The 22,391-nt window shown below is 37.9% G+C and overlaps 1 protein-coding gene across 2 annotated transcripts in view; it reads left to right on the top strand.

The window, feature by feature from the left end:
- The window catches only part of thsd7ba (thrombospondin, type I, domain containing 7Ba), a 191,792-nt gene that overhangs the window by 74,585 nt on the left and 94,816 nt on the right, over positions 1–22,391 (top strand). For both annotated transcript variants that reach the window (XM_015358247.2, XM_069196635.1), the window contains 5 exons: positions 3,438–4,263; positions 10,440–10,688; positions 11,187–11,356; positions 14,241–14,396; positions 17,407–17,607. In XM_015358247.2, coding sequence (XP_015213733.2) covers positions 3,438–4,263; positions 10,440–10,688; positions 11,187–11,356; positions 14,241–14,396; positions 17,407–17,607 — 1,602 coding nt within the window. The remainder of the gene's footprint in view (positions 1–3,437; positions 4,264–10,439; positions 10,689–11,186; positions 11,357–14,240; positions 14,397–17,406; positions 17,608–22,391) is intronic.

A 22,391-nucleotide genomic window follows, 5' to 3' on the forward strand; every position in this document is an offset into this window, starting at 1 on the left:
AAGAGCCACTGACCTCAAACTGATATGCATGCAAAACTACATCAGTAACCATTACAATTCTCTCAAAAGAATGTGAAAAGAATGGAATTAAAAACAGTTTATATTATTATTGTTTAACATTTAACATTTTATTTCATACTTTTAGTTGAAAAGTCATATCACTCACTGTTGGTCACATTGAAGGAATATTTAAACAGTTTGTATTGCATATGGTAATTGTTGTTCATGGTGTGGTTAGTTTATAAATACACACACACAAAAGCACACTTAAAGGAGGATAGTTCATCTCAGCTGTAATTATGAGTCCTTCATATATCTGTTTTCAATGACTTGAGGAGTTTTGTGGTAGTGCTTTGATGTAGTAAGTGCTCCATAAATTAATAAACCTGAGGCTATTTGTTTTCTTTCTCTGTGGAGCAAGACAGTGACAGCCAGTGTGATTATTCAGCATCAGAGTACCAGTGAACTGCTCCTGAAGAGTGTTTACCAGGCCTTTCAGAGCTTAATCAGTCAGAATCACAGAGCTGCAATTCCCCAAAACACCAAGTGTAGGATTAAAATAATTGAAGTGTTGCAACAATATAATATATTAATGTACTGACATTGTACTCTGAAACCTGCAGAAAACAATATTAAAATGATTTGTCCACTTTTTATTATTTTTATTTTTCCAAATTACATTACAATTACGTTCCAGTGTGTGTTCTGTGTGTGTTTTTTTCTATGTTCCACACTGCTGACCCTTGATTGTTCTCCCTTCCCCATTGGCCCACCATCACTCCACTGTTTCAGTATGACGTCATCATTAATTAGCCTCAGCCAATCAGAACACATCTTATTCACTATATAACATGGAGGCTTTCAGCAAAGAGAGGCCTTTTGTTTGACTTTGGTCCCGATTGGTTTTGGTTATCGCTTCGGGTTATTGCTTCGGCTTCGTTTGTTGGTTTGTTTTGCTTTGTGTGTGTGTATTTTCTTATAGCTTCGGCTTTGTTGTTTTGTTGGATTTACGTTAGTTTCTTTGTACTTTCGTTTGTTTGTGTGTTCATCCTTGTTTTGTCATTACCTTGCCCCAGTGTTACATGTTCAACTTTTGTGTTCTTTTTGTACCCTGCTCCTATTTATTACTCTTGTTTTCCCTTATTTGTCTTCCTGGTTCACTTGTGTTTTTGTGTGAACTTTTGTATATAAGGTTAGTTTAGGTTGTTGGGTACACTTACACACTTAGTTGATTTTGTATTAGTACACTAGTTTAGTACGGGTGAGTGCCGTTTGTCTCGTATGGTTTTGGGTAGTCATTGCAGGTTAGCTAGGGTGTTGAAGACGCCGAAGACCATGTGTTTAGGGTTTACTCTTGTAGTCAGATTAGCTTTCCCTCACTGTCCTAGCCAGCTCCATTTTTGTTTGTTATTTTCTTTCCTTTGGCACCACTCTAGTTCCTTACTCTTGTTATCATACTTCCTAGTCCCTCACCAAACCCCCCCTGCTTCCAAAAGAACTATCCTAAATGTTACACCCCTTTTCCCCTAGACACTTGGGGTCGTAACAATAGAATTGAGATTTTTTTGCAAATGCTGTTTAATAATTTCGCCCTGAAGTCATTGTATACAGTCTGATATCCATAACAACCTACTAATTCAAATGATCAAAACGTCTTTTTGCTGTTTGTCGGATAAAGTAGTTTAAAAATCTGTAAACTGTGCAGTTACATGCACAGTCTTAAATCAAGTGTAATGAAGTGCTTATATGCAATGGATATATTCTGATGTACTGATGATGAACCACAGTGATGATTAGAAAACAAATTATAAGATTTTGGTAGTGCACTTTGCTGTGTATTTTATTATTATGAGTCACAGGTGTCTTTCAGTGGTAGATATTGCACCTGCTATCCACCAAAATACCAAACACAGGTTCCCTTTAATGGAATTATAACAAAGTGATAACACAAATCTGGGAGGTAGGTTAGAATCCTAAATTAAATCTAGGCGAGGCTGACAAACCGGCCTTAGCCAGGAGAGCTACTGTACATCAGATAAACTCTAAGAATCTTATTGAACTGTTGCATGTACAGTATACTTTCTTCCTATACTGTTGCATTCACATCGCATGCCACATGTTGCATCCAAAAAAATACAGTATACTGTATTAGATCATTCAAAGAATATTGTAATCAGTATGTTGATGGTTATAGTTAAATATCTTCTATTAAAGTGATGCTTGGAAATTTGTTAGAATAGGAAAGGGAATTTCTGGCACTGTATGTCAAGATTAATGTTTTAACTAAGGAGCAAAGACTTGCTGGACACCTGGAGTTGTGACTGTGATATATCACTTCTCATGGCCAATGAGTCTGCTTGTTTGTACTGTAGTTATTGTGCAATGGATTTTGAGTTCTATCATATGTGAAGAGCAGAAAGGTTATCACTGAGTTATAATGCGATTGTCCTCCCACTGACCTCACTAAGGGAGCTGGCTTTGCAGCGATTATCACACTTTTTCATGGTTTGCTGTTCACTACACATGTTGCTGCTGAGCAACACCTGACTGCCTTCTGACAATTTCTTGCTAACCCCTTACTGACCTCCCCAGTAAAGTTTCACAAGCCCTTGTGACAAGTACAATTTTTAAGTTATTTTCAGAGAGGGCTCATCTCTGGCAGGTTCTCAAGATAGAAAATATTATCCCTCTGTGATATTAATAATGTACACACTTATCCCCATATTAGAAGAAAATGAAAAAATGCTTTAAAAAAACTGACCCTGTTCTTTTGTGACTTATCTTTCTAAAAATATTAAAATCATAATGAAATCACAAATTGTGCATATTCACCCTTGTGAAGTGTTTACTAAAACACTTTGCAACACAGTCTCTACAACACAATAACCAAATTCATATTGTAATTTGCTGAACATTTTTCCACTTCACCATCTGGAAGACAAAATATTGATGTCTGAAACACACAGGTCCTCTACTGTCAAAAGTATATTCTATGTTGGATAAAATTATATATACCTATATATATAAATTGAAAATATATACAGTATATATATTAGTAGATGATCTCTGTGTTTTGTGAAAACAGAAATTGATACAATTTACCATTCTAGTTCAATATGTTAATCAATCACTAGACAACAGAATTCAGCATTTTAGATAGGTATAGTCCTATACATAATTACCAAGAACACCCATTTTTTTAAACAAAAGTGACTTAATAACCAAAAACATACACAAAATAGAATACTTTCAATCCCAGGAATGTTTCTTACCACCAGGTAAGTCAATTACCCAGGTTAACAAGGTGGCACAATTGAGGGGCAGTTAAAGATTTACAGTATTTATGCCATGTTTATTTCATGTTCTTATTCCTATAAAATGTAAAGTGTGGGCCAGGCTCAGATCTAAGGAAGGTATTGTGTGTTTTCTTTTGGCAGGTCAGTGGGGCAGATGCATGGGCGAAGACTGCGGGCCTGGAGGAGTGCAGACAAGAACTGTGTGGTGTGTGCACTCAGAGGGCTGGACAACGCACCACTCCAACTGCAGACACACGGAGAAGCCGGAAAGCCAGAGGGAATGTTTCAAAGTCTGTGAATGGCACCAAGAACTCTTTGAGTGGGAAGTGACCGAGTGGGGCCCATGTGTCTTGGTTCCTTATTTTTCTAATGAACTGAAAGTAAGGACCTCAGAGTGTGTCACTGCACAGCACGGAATACAGCAAAGGAAGGCTCACTGCATTCGGAAGTCCAACAGGACAGTGGTAACTGAGAGGATCTGTGAGTTTTTTTCACAGAGGCCAGCTGTTGAGCAGGCTTGCCTCATTCCCTGTCCACACGACTGTGTGGTGTCGGAGTTTTCTCCCTGGTCTGACTGCAGCAAGACGTGTGGAACGGGGTTACAGCACCGCACGCGGGCTGTGCTGGCTACGCCTGTGTACGGGGGTGCAAACTGTCCTAACTTGACGGAGACGAGGACCTGCAGCAATCAGCTCTCTTGCTCTGTTGGAGAGGATGAGTTCCGATACAGCCTTAAGGTTGGGCCATGGAGTGAATGCAGACTCCCTCGTCAGAAGGAGGCCAGGCTGAGTGGAAGGACCATGCTGGATTTCAGCACTGAATCTGCAGAGAAGAGCTCTGTGAAGCTGCAAGTGCAGAGCACTCACCATCATCATCATCACCACTCAAAGTCCTGGGACATAGAGATAGGATACCAGACCAGACAGGTCAGGTGCACAAGAAGTGATGGCAAGAACGCAATGCTAAGGTATGATGTCTTCTAACATACGCACACAATAAAACAATACTTTCATCTGCATTGAGGAAATGAAGAGTATTCATTTCTAAATACAGTGTGTGTAGTTCTTGCTTACCGGCAGGATAGAAAGATTTGTTCTTGAATAAAAGGTTTTGGAACAGGTTACTGATTTTCAGAAAACAATTTCTCTTGAAGCCATGGCAATCACCCAACCTAAGTGTAAGAAGTTGACCCTCCACACAAACCCAGCGTTTTAAAAGTTAGTCATAATGTTATAAATACAGTAGTCATTATGTTATAAATACATAAAAACGTAGCTTTTAAAACATACATTATTTCTAGATTGACAGGGTATTTGTATGTGAGAACAATCTTTTCTTGAGAATGAATAATTTCTAACGTCAGTTTCATTAAAGTCAATTTAGGTTGATGACTATGTTTAGGAATTTAGTTAATATGTTCTCAATTATAGAAGCATTTGTTTTTGGCTCTTTGGCTCTTTTTGCCTAAATACAGCACAACTTCTTTTTTAAAAGATCTTCTTTTAAGTAATTATACTAAATAGATAGTAAGTGTCAGATATTGAGTGTAAAATGAGAATGCTGTTTTTTGATCATATTACATTGTAATTGCAAAGCAGGAGGCTCTGAAATGAGGCTGCTGGTATGGTTAGCATGGCACATCCTGTAATTTGGTGTTATTATGAATCTTTATTTTAAAAAAACAATCATGAGGTTTAGATGGGATGCATTACAACACTGCATCTTGATCTGCTCTAGTTGATCTGAGCACCATTTATGTTATCAGCATGGTTACTGCAGGAAGAAAATTGTCATGCTTTTAATGCAGTAGGGGTTCAGCAGAGCTGAATAGTTTAATATCAGTCTACAGAGACATCCATGTTTATGAAAGGATACTGCTGGAATTTGCATATAATTGATTCAAGGCAATTTTGAGATTACCTGAGTTCAACGTGAGGATCTGCATTGTGAAGTGAATTCACTATATGGAACGTCTGAAATATTATTTTCAGTATTCACAAGAAAATCCTCAGTTAAACCTGCTGTCAGAACTCTAAAGGGAGTTCCTGTTCACTACAGTACTCTTTATATCTCTTGAAGTCAACGTGCAACACCAATGGGAGCTACATGCCACATGCCGATTTAAGCTACAGAATGAGCATTGTTCTATACATGATGATATGCATATTGTAAATGGTAATGTTCATTTTCACCTCATAAACAGTATCATGGTATGTCAGGGAAAGTATCGCATTTTAGCCCATGCCAATACATCTGATTAGAGATGCAGATAGAGGAAAAACAGCTTCATCACACCTGGCTGTGTAGGACATTTCCCACGCTCACTCCTCCCGGCATCCTTTGAATGGCTGTGCAGCAATCCACATCCCAGCCTTTCAACTGGTGTAAATGTCCTCTTTAATTCTGTGTTCAAACAATTCTTTATGTATCTTTATTTTCAACATTGCTTTCATAGTTTTTTGTTTTGTTGTAAAATTATTTATTGCTCTCCAGGATAAAAAGTTATTTTTAATTTTATTTTGGGACTAATATCACCTCATACTCTGTTCCACTTTCACTCTGTTATGATTGGCTCTGTAGTCCGTATCGGATGCTATGTTAGACCCTATGCGAAGAGGTAAGAGCTGAAGGAGACATGAGGCGGAGTATGGGAAGACACATAGGGGTTTAATGGTGCAGTAAAGTAACAGTAATAGTCTGTGAGACGGTGAAGGGAGGGACAAAGAAGCATCTGAATCTGAGCAGGTCCAAAGGCAGGTCAGGGCACAGTCCATGAGTCATCAACAATAGATCCATCCTCTGACGTGACAAGGATAAAATCCCCGGGAACGTTGGAAAACACAAACACATGAAAAACATGGAGGTCCTGGGATGAACAGGCGAGTTCCTCCAGACCCTGGGCTCAGGAAACGGGAGGTGTCAGGGATGTGGCCTATGCCCTCAGGAGATGGACGTAGGGTATACAGGTGTTAGGCGGGCCTTGCGACATCCTTTCCCTAATGTTGAGCCCCATCCCTGGAGGAGCTAAGAATAAATAGGGGGAGACACAACAAAGCACACCTGGAATACATAATGATCACACAGAACTATTGACAGGAGTAAATGGAGCGCCCTCTAGGGGTGGAATGTTGACCATGACAAACCCTTTATTGGATTCTGTGGTTATCTTTTAAATTTAGAAACGTATTTAATTTTCTTACTGGTCGGACAGAATTTTCTTACAAACGACTATTACTCTGAAGGCAAAAGCCAATCTCTGGTGCTTCTTGCTCATGCACATCCTGAATTAAAGTATTTTTTTATTCTTTAAGCATAATAAAAAAACATAAATGTATTTCAGGAATCACTATAAATGACTGTCCTCCACACAATGTACAACAAATTAAATATCCCTCCTATGTATATTATGTAGATATTAAAAAATAACATGTGGCATTTTTCATTTGTATGGGATACTATCCAAGATTCATCTTAAATGAATCTTGGCTGTAATGTGGCTCTCATTCATTCAGGAATGAAAGCCTGAGGTGTGCAGAAACCCACATAACCTCTATCTGCACAGTGCTGTTGATTCCATGAAAATAGCTTCTGGCTACATACAGTATTAGCAACTAAACGTCTATGAAGTCAGTTGAAGTCCCTTTGGATTTGTGAACTCGTGTGTTCCATCTCAAGCAATTACACTGTTGACTAAAAATTTCTAATTTCAGTCTTTTGTTAAGAACAGAGATACGTTTATAGATTGTATTTAAACATCAACAGGGGCCAATGAATTAGTCATGTTTTTTTCATGTTCTAGTCATTTTAGAAAAATGCTTTTTGCTAGTTGCTAGACAACGGTATTACTGTCGATTCTTGTGTTAAATACAAAGCCGCTTTTGCAAAAGAACTTTCTGTTATTGCACCTTTCAGGAAAAGAGAGAGAGAGGTGAGCAGCACTGGGCCTTTGCAGGTGTGTCACGGCTGTAATTCCCAGTGAAAAAAGATAATTTACAATATCTAATTAGCATTCTCATTTAAAATGGCAAATGGCAAGTTAATATTATGTATTGGTGTTGAATATATATTTCCCACCTGAGCTGCATTTTATGCAGTTTCTTTAATTACAGTCTAATTACCAAGTAAAATCACACAGGAGTGAACATCACAGTCATTATACTATACATAATTAATTAAACAGTAGGAATTAAACAGATAAAATTATAATTATGTACCTTGTGATGTAGTACATTTATTTGTATTTTTGTGATATATGGAGTTATTGGAAAGATACTTCAGCAGCCAGATAATAAACCACCTCCTCATAACAAATTATACTGCAAAATGAAAGTGTTTTCTCACATATACAAAAAAAACCAGATAGGTCTGCATAGGTCCTAAGAGTAAATGACGCACAGTAGGCAGGTAAAGCAGTATGTGGCAGTTTGGAAGAATATTTGTCAAAGCCCTTGTGACTCAGTCTTCGGGTTTCAGAAACAGCAGAAAGTTTCAATTCAATCTCTATAAGTTCTTGTGAGTTCAACAATACTATTTTCAATACCAATTAATTCAAAAGCAATTATTTTACATTACAGACAGAATAGCATCACGGTTAAATAGGTTGAGGTTCAATCCATGCTGAAAGATAAAAAAACAACGTTTCAGCATGTAGCCTTCTCCTATGGAAGAGCATCGCTGCCACCGAGGGAAAAAAACATTCACCCCCTTATCTCATAATTACGAGGTGGCAATGATTGTTTCAGTGCATGTACTACCTGTTACGTTGTGCACTGAACGTGTCAATGTCTGGCGCTGCAGAATTTGTACGGATTTACTTTTGACTGGAGTTCAGTCCTAATGAAATCTTGCATTTAGCAAATATGAACAGAATCATTCTAAGCATGAGGACCAGTTTTGTCCGATTTAGAGATCAAAGCAATGGTGGTTCCGTTATGAACATTTATATGTGCCACCCGTTCCACTGCTCAAAACTGTACAGTAAGTCTGCACGTAGCGATATACAGTAGGTATTGTCTGACAATTGTACTATCGTGTGATCACATAAAATACGTGAGACTTGTATTCCTTATCGATATTCCTTATCTCATAATTTTCTTGGAATTATGCAATAACTTTGTCGTAATTACTAGATAACCCTGTCGTAATTACGAGATAAGGGCAAGGATGGCTTTTCTTTGTTGGCAGCGATGCGCTTCCATAGCCTTCAGATCTGAGGGGAAAGGAGTAAATGCCGTAAATGACGGGGCATTGGAGAACGAAAGACTTAGTGGGTAAGAAGGGGCAGGGAGCAGTGAGGAAATGGGCACAAAGCAGTAGAGAATGAGTGTCCAAACTCAGGGAGAAGAGGAGGAGAAGTGTGAAAACCAAGAATCTGCAATGAATAGAGAGGATTTTGAAGGAGAAGAAAGAGATGTCATTGAGAGAGCTGGGAAGGTGTGATCTAAGTTTAAGGATAATTTGGGTTTCAGGTGTCTTTCTGCAATATTGCTTCCAAAATCCCTGCGTGAGGATGCAGACGGAGAGATCATAACAATCGTGGCCCTTAGAGGTGAAATGGGGAACTATTGATTTGAGAGATCTTTGATCCCCTCAGCTCTGACATACTCCCTGAAATGGTCTGCCAGTTTTCTTCCTGTCTCACCAATGGAAATGGTACTGTATCTGCCAAAGCATGCATAAGCACAGAAGTGTCTGATCGCCTGGCCAAGTGTGTGATGCCGGGCTTGATGTTGATATTGATGTAGAAGGCTTTCTTTCACAGGCACAAAGGAGTTCTCATTCAAACACAGACTTTCAGTTTGGAACGCTGATTATTTTAATATACAGTAGCAAGGTCCTGTTTCTGTTAGTAAGCAAGTAATTATTTTACAAAATCTTGTTTACAAAATTATTGTAGAAGAATTGTCTAACTGTGTAATACCCTTTTAAGGTTCACCATAGATTTGCCATTTGTAATGCAGTTTTTGTAATGCTTCTGTATAAGGTACTACAGCAAATTATGAAGAGTGACCCCAAGGCCACCTGTATGAGCTCAGTATTTTTATCAGAGAGTTTGACGTACTATAAACATATGTTTTTTGCTGTTGATTAAAATTCATATATCATTGAAATTGTTCTTCAGGTGCTTCCTTGTTTTCCTTATAATTACCTACTCAAGTACTCAAGTCTAGTTCACTTTGCAACAGTTAAACTATTTTGCTGCTAGACCTTTTGTCCTGCATGTTACAGTTCAGTGACTTCTCACTGTTGGAAAGATACTGTCACTTTCTCACATTAGCATTAAGCATAGTGACAACCAGATTTCAGACTGGAAGTGAGAATTCACTAATAGAAGAAGAAGTCATTAATAATACATGAAAATATAAAGAAGAAATTAAAAAGATATACAATGAAGGTTAATTGTTTAAAAACCAGGCTGACTTCCCATTTTAGTGTAGAAAAGGCTGTTTACACATAAAAGTGACCAGTTAAACAGTTAAACAGTTACATTGCATGTTTACTGATGAGCAGCTTAATTAATAAACAGATTTGATCTCTTGTTGCCAAGAGACCAGTGAGATATTTAGTTTCATTGCTCAGGATGTCAGTCTGTACAGTGGTTCACAGCCATCTGAAGAATTGCTTTGTTATTGGACCTGTTGGCAGGATTGGGGTTGCAGAATAAATGACCTGCTGGGTGTGAAGAACCCCTCTATGTATCTTGTGAGGAAGGGCTCCAGATGGGGCAGAGTTTCCTCTGTGACTCAGCAGAGCTGAAGAGAGGACTTCTTGCAGGGGCACCATAGCTTCAGCTTTCCAGTCTGCTGAATTCAAGGGAGGCGACATGGACCGCACTTTCGTGCATTGCACATTAGACTGCATGAGAGCACGTTCCCACTCTAGGGGCTCTGAGTGCTCATTTCCAACAGGGGCGTTATTGGTGCTAGCTAGCAGCTCCTACCATCTGATTTTGATCATCCCTGAACACGGCAGCCCTGAGAGATATGGTACAACCAAAAGCAAACACCAACAGAATAGTGGAGGTTGATTAAAATTACAGGCTATAAAGCATGTGTTTACACAATAAGGGCAAACTGTTCTGTATATTGGTATATACTGTACTTTGAAGATATCACTGACTTCCCATGACCACTCTTGTTCCAGTCTTTGCATTCAGGACAGTTCCCCCGTGACCTTTCAGTCGTGCGTTATGCCCAGACCCTGCGAGACCTCGGACTGGTCTTCGTGGAGCCCCTGTTCCAAGATGTGTCGATCGGTGGACTTGTCTCCTGGCTACAGGACAAGGACTCGCAGCCTGAAGCGCATCCCCGTTGGTGGAGGAAGGGAGTGCCCAGTTCTTGAAGAAAGGGAGGCCTGTAACATCATTGCAGACTTCCTGCCGAAGTGCCCCAGGTATGCCCCCCGAGAGACGGACTGCCTGGACTGACTCCAATTAAATATCTACTAGAGGGAGGAAGAAATCAGGTGGTAGCTAAGCCTCACTGAACCCTATCAATGGATCTGTAATTAAAAGAGATGTGGGAACAATGGCGCTTAGGCACTTCTGCAGATGAGCACATTAAAAGGAAATTAATTTAACTTAGAAATAAACTTCTAATGTGAAAATACAAGGTTAAAATAATTAACATCCACGAAAGTGATTGAATGAACTAATGAATGAGATTAAGTAATTGGTAGATTACAACAGACCATCGTCTTCATTAAAAAATCTCTATTTACAACATTTTTAAAATATGAGGAATGTACAATATATCTAAATGTAAAATTAATGGACCCCCTGATGTCACTTGAATATTTTATGCCATTTTTTCAGTTTATATATGTCCCAGGCACTGTGTTGTTTAGTACTGTATTCACTAGAAAAATGGGATTAAACATTCATTTTCCTAGGTATATGTGGAAGGTCACTGAGTGGGGTGAATGTCAGGTGACCCCCCTTCTCAGCCAGCAGGACCAGCGCCTCAGCAATCTGACTGCACTCTGTGGGGGAGGGATTCAGATGAGAGAAACCTACTGTGTACAGATCCCAGATGACACAGCTTCACATAAAGTGAAAGAAGGTAGAAACTGTTCCACTAATTTGTCAGAATCCTGTGCAGAACCACATTCTCTCACTGGCTGCTCCCCACTGCAGCATGGAACTGTCAGCACTGCCTGTTCCTTGAAGGGGACTGATCCTTTCTGTGAGTTATCTAGGGAGATCAGAAGCGGTGTAACAAATGTCACCATACACAAGAAAAGAAGTAACAGCCTCTGTTTTTCAATTTCTTCTGATTTTTTTCTGTTTCTGCAATTCCATTTACATAAATGAAACCATTATACATTTTTTATCACTGCACAGATGAGCTATGTGCAAGATGGGAACATTTATTTTCCTAATACTACTGACAGTAGTTAATGATATTACTGCAGCACGGAGGGATTATCTAGGCTAGTGCTCAGTCCCACTGAATCTCATCATATTCCTAAAATTCTGGAAGCCACTGATTAGTAATAGACCATATGAATGTTCATACTGTATCAAGCTTCAAGAAGCTTTCTTCAGCTTCAGTACATGATGCATCTTAAAAGAATGACTGCTGAAGGCAGTGAATGACAAACATTGTTACAGTGATAGAGGAAAGTATATTTTATTCTGCAGGTGAATCTGAATCTCTCTTATGACTGCGAGCAGAAAGCTCTTCACCATGTGTCTGGTGGTTAAAATGGTGAAATCGAGCACACTGAATAAAGTCTGGGCATGGATGTTTTATTTTTGTTGCCAGCTGCACAAGATTTCAAGTTACAGGATATGCCATAATCTGAACTATTAGCTGTGTAACTGTATGGAAGACCATTCTTATTTACAGTAATAGAAAGATCAAAAAAGATGTTCCTGTGCAATGAACTGAGAGTACATTGGCATACACTCGACTGACTTTCAAGTGTATTTCGGCTCAGTCAATGAGCTGGAAGTCTTGAGGTTTGTAAGCCACTTCATGTGATTTTAATAGTGCATATGGTACTGCACATAAAGGATAGTAGATATCCTATTTACTTTTGTTAGTACTGTACTAAAATTTTTTGATGTGCAAGTGATAAATGTGAGTTTGTTTCGAGTAGGTGAAAGCACTTCATAAGAGCCTTATCTTCTTTTAACTTAACAAAGCCCAATATGTTCCCACGGCCTCAACACATCACTAATCATATGTATATTCAGTCCAATTACATAATACAGTTTCATGCATAATTTACAACTTATAAACCACTTTATATTCCACAGGAAATTATGTGATCTGTCTTAACAGTGGTAGCTGTCTGCGGTAAATACATTCCTAAGTGCAATATCTGAAATTCAATTGTCCGTGAGAGGTGTTGTTTGTGATGGCTTGCTTTTGATCTCTCATTTCTTAAAAAAATAAAAAAGGAGATACCTGGTCTTGCATGGAGAAGCACATTTCAATCAATGGCGGTCCAGGAGCCAATCAATAAGAGTCACCGCAGATGTTTACTTTAGACATGACCTACTCTTCTGCAGCTAATGCAAATTGATTGCAGATGGTTGTTTTGGAATGGAGATCTCCAATAAGGAAATTTAGGGAGTAAGTAATTCAAGTGAAAAAATTCACTTTGTTCAATTAAAGAGATTAACAAAAGTGGTCTCTAAAAAGGTTTTTCCAGAACAATGTGAGGTTCTAGTACTGCACATATCACTAGGCCTTAAGAAAAACAAAGGCAGGAATATGAGTATTTGAAGCTGTCCTAAATAGTGAAAGGGTTCTACTGCATATGTTAAAATATTAATTTCTCAAGTGTTCACAGGAACATCAAGTTGCATTTCCAACATAAAAACATGGATGACTCTAAATTTCCTCCATCTAAACTGTGTCAAGACTGTAGTCATGCTTATTGGCACCCCTATCAACTTTGTAAAGCCAATGCTACTGTATAACCCTATCTGTGGATGGTACTGTAGTTGAGCTTCAGTTTAAATTGAAAAACTTCAGGTTGATATTTGATTCAGGCTTGACATTCAACCCACATGTGCAACATATTATCAAAACATCATTCTTTCACCTCAGAAATATAGTCAGACTATGTTATTGCTAACTGTTGCTGAAATGTTGATCAACACAATTGTGTTCTCCCAAATTGAGTACTGTGCAATGCTCTGCTCACTGTGTTTTCTAAATCCACATTGAAGAAACTCCAGTATGTCCAAAATCTGGCAGCCACAATCCTGACCCAGTCTAGTGCAAGTGATCACATTACTCCTATATTGGAGTCCTTGCACTGGCTTCCTGTCAAGTTTCGTGTTGACTTCAAAATCCTCCTGCTCAGCTATAAGGCTTTGAATGGCTTGGCTCCTCAGTGACTGTCTGAACTACTGTCATCCTGCTCCCAACTTCACAACCTTCACTCTTCTAATTCTGGTCTCCTATCTGTCACCCAAACCCTTATACACCCTATAAGTGACAGGTTCTTCTCCTGTGATGCCCAGAAATATCTGGATATCTCTCCCCAAGGATATCAGAGAGTCACCTTTTCTCAACTCCTTTAAATCCAGACTCAAAACCTTCTTCTTTAGAAGAATCTTTACTTAACTGGCTCTGTTCTTTACCTCTCTGCTCATACTGTATTCAGTACCCCCGTATACTGCCTCATCTCATTGTTTATTCTCACTGTGCATTGTGTATTTTTATTGTTGTTGTCATTCTGTAAAGCACCACCATTAAAGGTGCTATATAAATAGTTTATTATTATTAATTCATGCTACAGTAAATAAGTTGAAGATGAAGTCTGCTGTATTTAAAGTTGAACTCTGTGGAGCTGCACAGAAATATCCAGAGGATAACAAGAACAAATCCTCAATTAAATTTATTTTTGTGTAGGTTCACTTCATTTTCAGTTCTAAATAGAAATTGCAGTTATTTATTCCTGCTTGCATCCATTGCTGTTTCTCAGTATCTAGGCCTGTGAATGGGAACCTGTGTCCAGGGCCTGTGCCTCCCGCTGTCCAGCAGTGCTCTGTTCCCTGTGCAGAGGAGTGTCTGGTCTCTGCCTGGAGTCCCTGGGGCCTGTGCATGTATGAGAACTGCTTGGAACCAATTGGGAGAAGAGGTATTACAACTACACACCATCTTTCCTGCCCACACCCGGCTGGTGATACAGCCACTAGTGAATATATGGTGAATTTCCTAAAAAAAAACAGTTGACTCATAATTGCTAAATATCTATCTGTTTGTCTGTCTAATTCAGTTTTTCTAAAGTGGTGTGCCATAGCACAGTGGTGGTACAGAAATTTCGGTAAAGTCACTTATGAGAATTAAGTTCCTTTATGCTGTATATATACTGTATATAGTTTATATATGTACTGTACTTTAGTTTTGTGGAGTATCCAAAGTGTGTTGCATGCTTGGTGTATTCACGAGACAGAAACTACATTCTAAGATTGTTCATGTAGGAACTGAATGTGTTCTCAACTGACAGACATGGAAAACAAAAACAGAGAATGACAGAGCAGCTGAGCAAGAGCTCTGTGTCACTGTCATCGATTCCTGCCAGGATAAGGCGACTATGCACTGAGAAAAACTCAGATTAAGCTTTGAAGAGTTCCTCTTCCTCTGTGAATCTGCACTACTCTGATTTGGTTGAGATTACAAGGTGTAAGAGTAGGTTTTAGGAATCGTGATGTCCCTTTTGCAGTTTCATTTTTGAAGAATGTAAAATAGTCTTTTATTTCCTAACATATTCTTTGCCTTGATCACTTTGTTTTTAATGGTTGTTACTGTATGTTGCATTGTTGCGATTTACTCTGCAGCAAAACACATTTCCCCTAAGAGATAATACAGTTTGAATTGAGCTTAATTTTAAATTGAATTACATGAATGTAAGAATAACTAAATAACCTGTAGAAAAAAAGGAAAAGGGTATGTGAACTGAGCCAGAAATAATAGTTTGGAGATGGTTGTGGCACTCTTCAATTACTCATTTCCTGGGATCTGCTGCAGAGGACATTTTTCTCACTGAACTTTCACTTTTTTTTAAATAACATTAGAATGGTTACAAACAAGAGGGAGGAATTCAGCTGGATAGTAGAATTTCATTCAGTCATTCCTTTAAAGCCATTAGGGTATTGGCTTCAGGAATGGGGTTGGATAGCATGTTCCCCGACCCTCCCATTGCTGTGAAGGATCCCTACCTTTGGGATAGCCTGACAGGGGGTCTCGTCCATAAAACCCGATGCCAAAAATAAAAATTCATTTTTGGACCTCACTTGGAGTCCAGTTGGCCGTGTGCAATCAGTAGCTATCTTCTAATTTATCGGTGTTCTGACCCAGGAAACGACCTGGGTTTTCCTGAGAGAAAGAGGTTTTCTCCGAACACTTCAGCTTTTCATGGCATTCTCGTTCTCATTGTTCCTAACAACCATGAGTGTCGTGTGAGAGACAACGTCTGACTGTCGCAGGCATTAGTTTTAAATAGGTGGTGATTCCAAGTTATTTTGTTATAGGAGTGTGAAGAATGTGTTTCCCTGAATGGGGTGACCCCCGGTGACTGAACCCCATCTCTGGTTACAGTCTGCTACAGTGCAATCCCCGTACATCACACTTTCACACCAAATTACACAGCTAGTAGTAAAACATAATTTCTATCTTGGAGTTTTCTCATGCTAAATTGAGAAATTCCAATAAACTGTATAAATAGAACTTTTATCACGTGATGGTAGGCATGGTGACACAGTGGTTACCATCGGTTTCCAGGAGAGGTATTGTTGCTTGATCAAACATTTTAATCATGAAACTATTTTTGAATCAATGTTTTTCACTCTTAATACTATAACCATTTAAAGCATATTTTCATACACCCTGGCTAAGAATGATAACTCTTTCAGATTGGAAGGGACAAATATGTATTTTATTTTGCTTCTAGCAATGTGAAAAGTACCACAGGAATAATTATTTAAAAAGACTAAGTTGGTGCTGTTGCATTATCAAATATACTTTTATGAGATAAAAAGAAGAACGTGCTGGACATTTTAGTATTCAAGGATAAAACAGAAAAATATTTTGGCATTAATCAAAGAATTCAGATTAAGTAAATTAACAGCTGGAAAATAGATTCTTTCAAAATACATTTAACTTGTTTTCTTTTTCTGCTTCAGAAACCAATTGATGCTCAGATCTGAAATAAAATAGCTATGATTAATTAGTTCTAATGTAGTATACAAATGATGTAATTTCCAAGCAATCTAATTAGTATAGTGCAGTCTAAAAATGTATTGGGAACTAAAATTACATAATTTGTTTCATTTAACAAGTAATTAGTAGTTGTGTTTATAAAACAATGAAATTATCAATTTATATACATAACTGAAATGTTATGTACTGTATATAAAGACCAAATGATAAAGTGTTACAAGGAGTATTGCGTAAAGATCTTACTAAATTTAATCATGGGTTTACGTTTGTGGTCCTGCATTTCCTAGACACAAGCAATACCAGCACAAAATATTGCAGATACCTATATCAGCCTACAGTATGTCTGTATAGAATGTAACTATTTTCTTTTTTAATGTGTCTTTCTACCAATGTAAATATGGATCTCATGTTCTCCTCCACATGGTATTTTTAGAGGTTACTTATGAACGATGCTAAAATACTGCCTCTGTCTTTTACCTTTCTCACAGTACGGTCTGGCACATCCACCCACGATTATATTAATCCCATTGTAATGATCGTGTCACATCTGGAATGGAAATCCAGCAGTTGACTGTTATTTCACAATGCTTAAGAGAACCCCACTCATTCAGGGAGAACAAAGACAAGAGCTTCAACAAAGACTGTGGAAAACAGATACACCTTCTGGTAGTGAATCATGAAAAAAAAACTTATCATTTACTAGAATTTCTTTCTGGAGATTTCTGTACCTGAATTTATCCAACCCCCTCATTGTGTGCATGGAAGATGCTGCATTCATTGCTTTCCTTTATGTGAGGATAGTCAGCCTTGACAGAGTCCTCAGATAAGATCATTCTCAGACAGGAAAAAGCGGAATGTTTTTTTTGGTCTTCAGATTCGTTTTGATCTCTGAATGTACTTGTCCGTCAGAATTGTTCGTTTGTTTGCAGGCTTCAGGCAGAGATGGCGACGGGTGCTCCGAGACCCCTCCGGTACATTTGGTAGTTGTCCGCACTTAGTGGAGTCCGTCCCGTGTGAGGACCCTGCCTGTTTCTGGTGGCACGAGGTCGAGAAAGGGCTCTGCGTTCCCAGTGAAGGAACTTGTGGTCCGGGGATACGGGCACAGAAACTATTGTGTCAGGACTCTCAAGGTAAGCAGTTAATTCTGTCAGTAACTTGATATATGGTAAATTACCACTGGAAAGCAGGAAGGTGTAGTAAAATTTCCAGCCTGCCTAAGCAAACGTATCACATTTCAATATTTCACAGATACGTTAATGAGCCCCTAGTGTGTTCCTATTATCCTGTTTCACATCCATTACTCACTGTGCCAATGGATAGTGTTTGAAAAGTGCTTTGTGTTTGCTATTTAAAAGCCAGTACAAGGGTTTCAATAAAATGTACTAATTGTTGGTCTGTATGTCTTATATACCTAATTACATCACTGTTTTGCATATTTTATTATACTGTCACAATAGATTTAATATATTTGTTGAAGAGACAGTTACATATCCAAATTAATTATCTTTAAACTGTGCTTGATGTGGTATGACACATTTCAAAGAAATTCAAGTCAATACCTACTTTAAGTTTATGACATGAAAAAAAAAAGCATAAATTACCTATTAACCAATGTGTTACAAAAAGCTTCTGGAATGACTTCAGTTGTGTAAAGCAGGTGGTGTGTCAAGGAAGGTGCTTTTGAACACAAATGTAGAAAAAGATTTTCCTTTAATTAAGACTTGAGTTGTGATGCCTTTAAGACTTCAGACTCCAGCTAACTAAGGTCCCGGCGGAGTGATGGAACAGCCCCCTAGCTCTGCTTCCTGAACTGGTTAATTAGCCATAACAACCTAAAAGTTCTCTTAAGATCCCTAAAGCCCCTACATGTTATAAACTTCACAAGGGCATCTTTCTTCCACCTGCACAGCATTGCTCAACTGAGAACGTTACTCTGCCTTTTGGCTACAGAATTGGCTTTTTTTCCTCAGGATTACTGTTATTTTTATGTACTGAAGGATCTCCTATGGTAGAAAATAAACTTCAGTATGTCCAGAATTCAGCAGCAATTGTACTAACTGAACACACCCTTCTTCAGGACATACTGTAACTTGCATCCTCTGTAAATGCATTGTTTCCCTGTGAAATTTAGGATGAATTTTAAGGTTATTGTACTCACTGAATGGAATGGCACCAGGTTATCTTAAGGTATTATTGTATGAGTGCAGCCTAAGACCTTATCTATCTTCTGCTGACTCAGGCCACCTTATTCTGCCAAAGTCCAGTTTCTACACAATGGATGATAAAGTATCACTATGTTTGTGATGCTCACTGCTTGAATCCATTATTTAATTTTGTCTTTTGGTTTTTACTTTTTTAGTCTGTTCTGTGAATTACATGCTGCTGTTTCTTGAGAAGTATTCAGAAATTAAATACTATATTGTATATAAATTAGTAATATTATATTGAGCATCAGACTTATGTCATATTCTGTCTCGCTTGTACATAAATTCTTGTTGTCAATATCAAAGATCTTCCTGACCTACGTATTTATAAAACTATTTAAACATATCTTTACAGTATAAGACATGTTCAAGTGACTGGCCGTATAGAAACAGAATCTGGGGCACACTGTACATAATAATATCTATACGTTCAGCACAGTATATAGTTATTTAGTAGAAGATAAAATTGTGTGGTTATTGATCATTTAAAGGCAACCACACTACCCTTATGCCATAATAGTTAGTATACTGTTACACTTTATATGAAATTCACACCTGCTCCAGTGTGAAATCTGTGCTGTCTGTAAGACTCATGGAAAACATTTAGACATATAATTGAGCTCTGGAGAGCTGTGTTCAACTTCAGGAGATTCGCAAGCTGCTGCCGCTGTACCTGAGAATGAAGGGATCTGTAACTACATTCTCAACTTCAAGATTTGCTCAGGAATCTTGTTTTTCCAACACTACTGTAAAATGCTGTAAGAGATTCTTAAATACCCTAACAAGCTGAACAATATGCTGTAAGAAGTGTTTCCTACTGACAGGTCTAAAAAGGCTAAGCCCTCAAGTTTTGTAATATGGGAACTTTAACAAAAGAGTCTTATACACAATGTAACTAAAAACCTCACAGAGTATTTTGTATCTAAGTTGTTGAATTTGTCTTATACCTCACCCAAGCAAACATGGCTTAGCAAACTGTGATCTCTGGTTTGGGCTACAAAGTTATCTCTAAAGACGATCCTCATAATTTGTTTTAAAATACATTACTTATTTTTCTCAAACAGGCTGTTACTAAAAACACAGTACTGTAGCTCTTCTTAATACAGTATATCCTAATACAAAAGACGCCCATCCTTTCTTGGTTCTGTATGTGGGGCACAGATGCTCAGGTAGGAGTGGCACTGTAAAATGCTATTGTTTTATCATTCAGCCTGATGTGGGCACATTATGGAGTTGCGTTGCTACCATCAAGGAAAAAATATTTAATGTGGCATCTAATAATTATGAGAAAATTATCTCCTTATTTTGGGATAGTGCCTTACCTTGTAATTACGAGATAGCGATAATTATATGAGTATAAAAAACAGTTTATTACATTGTGCAACGACAGCACTTAGAAGCTACAGATAGCTCAGCTAAAACTTTGGTTTTAGTGTCTGTGACAGTGTACAACACAGCAGACTGTGACTTTACACTGGGGTTTAAAATGTTTAAATTTTCCAATTGTACCTTATGTGAACACAATCATAACCGTGAGGATACGTATCCTTAAAAAAGGGGGGATGTATTGTGCAATCGATTCCATAATTCTACTACATCTACAGATCTATCAATATTTAGTTCTCATGGCTTCACTTTTTTAGATTAATGCAAAAAAAAAACATTTCAGAATGTTTTGGAATAAAAATATATTCCACAAATAGTGATTAGTTAGATGTTTTCCATGCATTGCCTTAAATTAATTTTGTTGCAGTTCTTAAGATGTTATTTTTTAAACAAAGTATATTAAACATTTTTTAATAATGCAAATGTAATAGATGGACGCCCATATTTTCTTCATTTTATGTATGAGAAAAAAATGGTGGTTTTCTTAACTGAAATTAGTCAGAAATAAAATGAATCAGATTATAATGGTTTCTGAAGGCAGTGGAAGACTGATTCAACTAACATGCCTTTCTTAGCTCAGTTCAGTGGGACACAGCACATGCAGTGAATACACTGGTGGGGTATATACAGTATTTCAGTATCTGCTTCTGTTTGTCAAAAACTGTCGAGTGTTATTCTGTGGCCAGATGCGATGGCTCTGCACTCAATGTTATTGTTAAAATTGGACTTTCAGATTTTAGATCATATAATGAGATAATAGTTAACTGTCAAAATCACTCTGGCCAATAATTTTTATTTTAAAGAATCCACACAAATGTGAACAGTACCTTGCAAAATTATTCAGACCCTTAACATGGTGTCCCATTTTGTGAAATTACAAAATGCTGCATATTCATTTTTTATACATAATGTTTTATTCAAAACCTGAATGTATACATGAAGACTTCCATGTAATACGTTAGAGCAAATGGCATAAAAAAATAGAGTTTCAGTTGAAACAGAGCTGAAAATACTCTACATCCTCATCTTTTTTCTGTTTAAAAGTTCAAAAGAGCTTAGCTTTTCAGCAGCACTGAATCTGTTTCTTAATTTATTACATTTTACTTGTTCATAAAATGTCTCTCAAGTATTCCTTAAAGTTTCTTTCATTCTCTGTTGTCTTGCTAAATTAGTTTGTGTGTTTGTAATGCTTGTGAAAGAATAGACAAGTTGCATCTCTGAGCATTGACCTTGTAGATTTGTGTTGGTGTGAGTTCCTTACTTTCAGTAGTGATCAGCCTTGATTACATGGTAGATCTGTCACACACAGTATTTTCTAAACTCATCAGACCTTGTGCACTCCGCCAGATTGAAAACTGAATGTATTAACTTGCTCTGAATCCAAACTCTCCTGCTATATTTAAATTCCAATTTGCATAGATTGAATATAAATTCACTATCTTAAAATTGGAATGATTCCAGAGCAATGGGAATTAGTGAGGATTCCCTAAGGCTTCCATTACTTGTAATCTTTCATACCAAGGCAAGTGATGGTGTCCAACTTCAGCATTCTCCTGGAATGGAACTATCTGCCTTTTTAAACACTGTGGATGTACATAGTCTGGCAGTTCCCCCTTGCAGTATTTTATTTACACATAGATTTGACTATATATCCATTTCTTAAACTCCCTTAGCTTTCAAGGAAGGGAGAGTTCGTATCTGTATGTATCCTCTCTCTGCCATTTGTCTGGTTATTTTTACAAATCTGCTAGTGCAGGGAAGTGCAGTCCTAGTCCCAGTAGTCCGCAGGTGTTTTAGGACTTTTCAAAGCCCCAGCGTTAAGCCAGTAACGAGCCGGTTTAGGTCATTAAGAGCTGAGGTAGAATGAAGCCTTGCAGACTCACCAGCCATCCAGGACCAGGACTGCCCATCCCCGTACTAAGGATGAAGTCCCCGCTCGCTAGAAGCTAATTCAGTAATAGCTGGAGCCTGGGGAGTTATCAAACACAGAATCTTGCAGTAATTACAGCTAATGTCAAAACAGAGACCCCTGGCATTGATGGATAGGAGCCCGAACAAGCAACAGGCAGAAATGTGCTGGAAAATCAATTTTCACATGTGAAAAATGAATCAGTGTTGCCATTTTTTCTTATCATAGCTGTAGTTGTTGCTGATTAAACTCTTTATCACTTTCACGATGTTTTACAATTGGAAACAAGAAACTCCCAGCAAGGTTACCTTAAACATATAGCACAATAAACAACAATAAATAGCTTTGGTTTTTGATTCTTGTTATTCTCAGTGATTTTTTTTATTTGATCCCTGTGTTGTAGGCTTCAGCAGGC

The sequence above is a fragment of the Lepisosteus oculatus genome, chromosome 12 (assembly GCF_040954835.1).
Source record: "Lepisosteus oculatus isolate fLepOcu1 chromosome 12, fLepOcu1.hap2, whole genome shotgun sequence".
NCBI classification, from domain to species: Eukaryota; Metazoa; Chordata; class Actinopteri; order Semionotiformes; family Lepisosteidae; genus Lepisosteus; species Lepisosteus oculatus.